General features: G+C 37.4%; 1 protein-coding gene across 1 annotated transcript in view; it reads left to right on the forward strand.

The window, feature by feature from the left end:
• LOC122265827 (sphingosine kinase 1) overlaps window positions 1–5,000 on the forward strand; it is an 18,139-nt gene that overhangs the window by 12,969 nt on the left and 170 nt on the right. The window contains exons 8-9 of the mRNA XM_086535065.1: window positions 1–133; window positions 340–5,000. The exon at window positions 1–133 is cut by the window's left edge and continues 7 nt beyond it; the exon at window positions 340–5,000 is cut by the window's right edge and continues 170 nt beyond it. Of these exons, the coding sequence (XP_086391191.1) occupies window positions 1–133; window positions 340–522 (316 nt within the window). The 3' untranslated portion in view covers window positions 523–5,000. The remainder of the gene's footprint in view (window positions 134–339) is intronic.

Consider the following 5,000-nt stretch of genomic DNA (forward strand, 5'->3'; position numbering starts at 1 on the left):
CACGGTGGTCTATGCGTCCTATCAAAGCCACATATCGAGTGATGTAACTTTAGCCCCAAATGCTACACCGAATGATGGGATTATCTGGCTGCTTTTGGTGCGGGGCAACGCAACAAAAGCAAACGTACTAAAGGTATGGATCAGATTTCTACATACTTTTCTATGATGAAAGGGGCTTGGTGGAGAGAGGTTTGGCTGCTTCTGTTGAATGTCTTATATCCCACATTATTTTCTTTTTGGATTAAGTTCATTTGATTTTCTCTTTAACTCAGATTAGCATAATATCAATGAGATAACTTCCATTCTCTTAACTGTACATTAACCTTCTGACTGCCGCAGTTCCTCCTGGGCTTGGACGGCAGCCACCTCAACATCCCTGGGGTGGAACTGATTCCAGTGGATGCCATGAGAGTCGTCCCGAACACCACCAAAGGAACCCTGACCGTGGACGGGGAAGTCATACCCTGGGGTCCCATCCAGGCCAACATCCTGCCGGGGAAGGGAAAGATCTTGACGAGATAGGAGAGAGACAAACAACCTTCTCCCCCTTGAGAGGGGTGGGGAAAGGATGGGAGGGAAGGGGCTTGTTTTGGGTAGCTAGGACTTTAGCAAAAAGTTTGTTGTCTGGGGAGTATTTGTGATATAACATTAATGGAGACCTATATATTCTTCTTATATATATATGAATACTCACAAGCATTCTCTCATTTTATAAGAGACTTAACTCCCCCTCCCCCTCCCCCTCCCCCCATCCCTGCATCCCACCCTCTCTCTCTCCCTCCCTCCCTCCCTCCCTCCCTCCCTCCCTCCCTCCCTCCCTCCCTCCCTCCCTCCCTCCCTCTCCTTCACCTTCATCTTCACCCTAACTCCCTCTCTTTATATACCCCCCCCTCCACACACACACACACACACAAAACTTCCATAAAAAATTCCTGTGAATGCAGTGCCTAATATGTAATAAAAAGGTGGAAGAATTGTGATATATTTCACAAAGTGCACTTTTGCGCCTTGGATTCATTGCATTAGGAAGGAATTCACTAAGAAATCCACGTTAATGTAATCAGGTCCAGCCTTAAACCAATTGGGCCATGTGCATACAGGGACCTGCGCTAGAGTGTACTCAATTAACTTACATGCCTTTTTTAAACGCACATTTTGATTGCTCCCAAAGTCTCTAATAGTTTTTTTGTTTTCTATAGTTCTACAGACCTTGGAGCAAGTTAGCTGAGAATGTGGGCCCACCAAAATAGTTTCCTAATTGGCTTTGTACCTCCTATGGCTGGCCCTGAATGTGGTTCTTCACACTTTTGTCAACTTGTATGTGAAACTAACAGTGGGATGTTGAAGTTTGCTTTTATGTGCATGCTCCTCTCTGTGTATAGGGTGTATTGTACATGTACAGTGTTGACCATTTAAATGTTTGTGTTCCATAAGATGGGAATTTAATTGGTTAACTTGATGTTATTTAATTTTTAATGTTATTTTTTGTGTACTTATTTTGTATTTTTATTTTATGGTATTTTATATATTTATCATGATTTTTTTCCTGTATATGGTGTACATTTTGTAAATGGTAATAGTTGTTTAACCCAACCCAAAAGGGCCCAGCGAGAACTGGCAACCCCCTACGCTGGGCCTAAGTAATATTGCCTCGGGAACGTCACACTGGTGTGTCGCCCTGTCATCAGGCACGACTGTGTCACACAGGTCGTCATTGGGTTAATGTAATCTTGTTGAACTTTTATTTCTTCTTTCTTTAACTGTCACTTTCAATATTCAGTTTTCTTAGTTTTTGTTCCAGTGGAATTAGTAAATGAACTTTATAAAGTTAGATGTCTATCAAGAGGTTTTATATCTTGTAAATAATGCATTACCTTTAAAGTTCTAATCTCTTTAACATTCCATATATAACTTAAAATGAGTGTAATATACCCAGTAGGTAGATGACCGGATATATATAATTAGTATGACTGAAACAAATGAGTCTCTATATAAGCTGGGTAGTAATTGCAACTGCAACACACCCAAAAGAAGCTCGAGTATAAAGGATGCAGAACAATGCTGTATGCTTGTTAACCCATTGGATACGATGAATCCATTTTCCAGTTTGGATCAGAAAACGGTCACAGGTGAAACCTGCGCTGCACACCAGACGGGTTTTGTTTCATGGAGAGGGCAGGTCACGTGGCATATCTATGGCTTTCTCTTTCTCTTTCATTCACTCCTTATGGTATTAGTTTTTTTTATTGTTTTACCATAATATGAGGCTGATATATGCCATCTGACTGACCTTCTCAATATTGTAATCAATTAATATTATAGTATAGCATGATCATAAATAAACAAAGCTAGAAAACACTCTGAATGGTTAAAAACCAAAGATTTATCTACGATGGCCTGTTCACGCCACCTGGGCCTGTGGTATAATTCTTTACCATCGGCATGAATGCTTTTTGTGAATGAGTTTGACGTAAAAATATCGTCTGTGCTTATAACTGAAGTGTAATGAACTGGATGGAGGTTGTATGCAGTGTGTGGGTTTGATGAATGTATGTATGGTGTAGTATCTCAGATTATGAGGAAAGTGTGTGATGAATATGAAATATTTATTGGAGTATATGAATTAACCTTGATAGGGAAATACGAAGATAGCCATGTATAGTATCACAAAAAATCAGCTGTTAGAATGATTTGACTAAGAGTCCATGAAAAAGGAATTGTTTCATTTTCTTTTAACAGGTTATATGTCATAACTCTTAGTATTACTGTTTTTTAGTACATATTTTCATGTGATTTATAAAATTCTGTTTTAGAAATTTATGTTCTGACAGAATGCTTAGATCCTCTTTTATATTAACCCATTGAGTATGGGTGCCATGACATACATAACGGTGCCGATTAGGCCTAGATGTTGGTTGTCAGTGCGTACATGATGCAATATCTGGATCTGTTCATGTTGAAGAGCGCGCATGAAATGTTGTGGCTGTAACGGCACTACATTCAGAGCTACAAGGTTCCAGAGTCAACTTGAACCCATATTTTGTGATGGATTTATCAAAAATATTCTTTAGGCTAGTCTGCATTGGCTGGAGGGCAGAGAAAACATTTTCCCTGTCCCTATAATTCTTAGCCAATGTTGCCATCGTTGCAGACCGCCCGTCCTGACTGCCAGGTCATTAACTGCAATGGGTTAATTATTATATATTACTGTCAATAGGATAATACTGCATATGGAAGCAACAGATTAGAATGATTATGATTAGGGCAAATTGTAGCATATTTTTGGGGTAAATGGATTTTGAAGTAAAAATAAGGGGCTTAACAGTGATATATTTTGGTGCTCGTGAAGTCATTTTACCTTCTGTTTCACTCCCTGTCAAGATGTGGCAATGTTGCATAAGTAGCTTAACTATCCATGATAAACAGGCATTTTTAGTGTAACAATAATCGTAAGTGTTGAGTATGTATGCCAGATGTCACAATGACAGGCAATGTTATATAGATAGTGGAGTGATCAAAACAGAGTAAAGGAGCTTTTTCAGTGAACTGCACCGGATTTGAAATGGAACAGGGTTTTGGGAAAAGTTTTATGAAGAGAGTTTTATTTTATATATGTGGTATGTGCAAGGGATGTGAATTCCATTTTTGAATGTTTTATAGAATTTAAAAGATATGGTGCAGAAATGAGCTTGTATTATAATAGAATGTAGAAATGAGATTGAGCATTGTGAGATAAAAAGATAAATGACTGTATGATATTGAAAGATAAGAAACCACATGGAAACAAACAGGAAAGTATAGCCTAGTACTAGACCAAATGGATTTTTTTCTTCTTCTAATGACTAAGTGTTGGAAAAAGGACGGTGAGTGTGAGATGTGCTTATACAGAAAATTATATGAAGAGATGGAACCAAGTAGTGAAAGAAAGTTGGGTGATACGATCCAGAATGATTATGGATTAGGATTTAGGAAAATTTAAGAAACAAAGATGCTGGAAATCAAGGTTTTGCTCAAGAGGGTTCTTAGGCAGTTAAGCGTTGGAAAACCATATAGGTGAAAGCAAAATAATGGAAGGTTTTAAGTTGTGATTATATTTTAATGGTGTCTTGTTTGGCTGTGAGATATTTTCTCCCTGACTGTGTATAAAGAAAGTCCATTAGGAATACTGTAATTCAGACAATAAAGTTTTATCATTGAATATTTTATATCTTTTTTGTTCTTTCTTTTGAAAAACTGTTACTTACTGGGTACTTGCTACTTGTACCTCCTAGAGAACTTCTTCTCCTTCTTCTTTTTTTGTCCATGCCAGAGTCATTAGAATTGCTGGTCTTAATACACCATTGTATGTTATTTCTTCCAAGAAAGCACATTTAATATTGGCCAGCACATACCGAAGCACTAAATATTACTGAAGAGTTAGTGTACGTTTTATAGTTGGTGTTTTCCCTCATAACAAAGGAGCACTGTATTGTACTTATGTTATTGGATTATATAAAATGTATACAAATCTTAGTACTGTCCGATCAAATGTTTATGAAATTCAGGTGCTTTAGCATTCTAAAGTGTATATACACACTGACTAATACAAATGTATACATATACTGCATAGGCATGGCCATATTCTCGAATGTCAGCATGTGTACTGACCCTTGAGATTATTACAGTAGGCTTATGGGTCAGTCTGGTGCCTGATTTATTAATATTTCCAGAAAGAGAAAAGGTAGTAGTGGTCTTATCTGGATTTTTTTTTTAATAGCACAGTTATTTGTTATGCAACAAACTATCCTGAATGTGAAATAATGTGAACCTAAATAATCAGGCTGTATATATGCACTGATGATAATAAGACAACATAGTCTTATGTTGTTGAGAATGTGACAAAAGTGCACAACATATGTGTGAATATTGTGATGAGGTTATGAAAATGAACAACAGAGTCATTAACAACATGGCTTCATTGATTACTGATTTGGAGTTTTAAACAAAGTATTTAAGAATGA

The sequence above is a fragment of the Penaeus japonicus genome, unplaced genomic scaffold, assembly GCF_977035675.1.
Source record: "Penaeus japonicus unplaced genomic scaffold, GWHDUDI00000001_assembly GWHDUDI00000042, whole genome shotgun sequence".
In the NCBI taxonomy this organism is placed as follows: domain Eukaryota; kingdom Metazoa; phylum Arthropoda; class Malacostraca; order Decapoda; family Penaeidae; genus Penaeus; species Penaeus japonicus.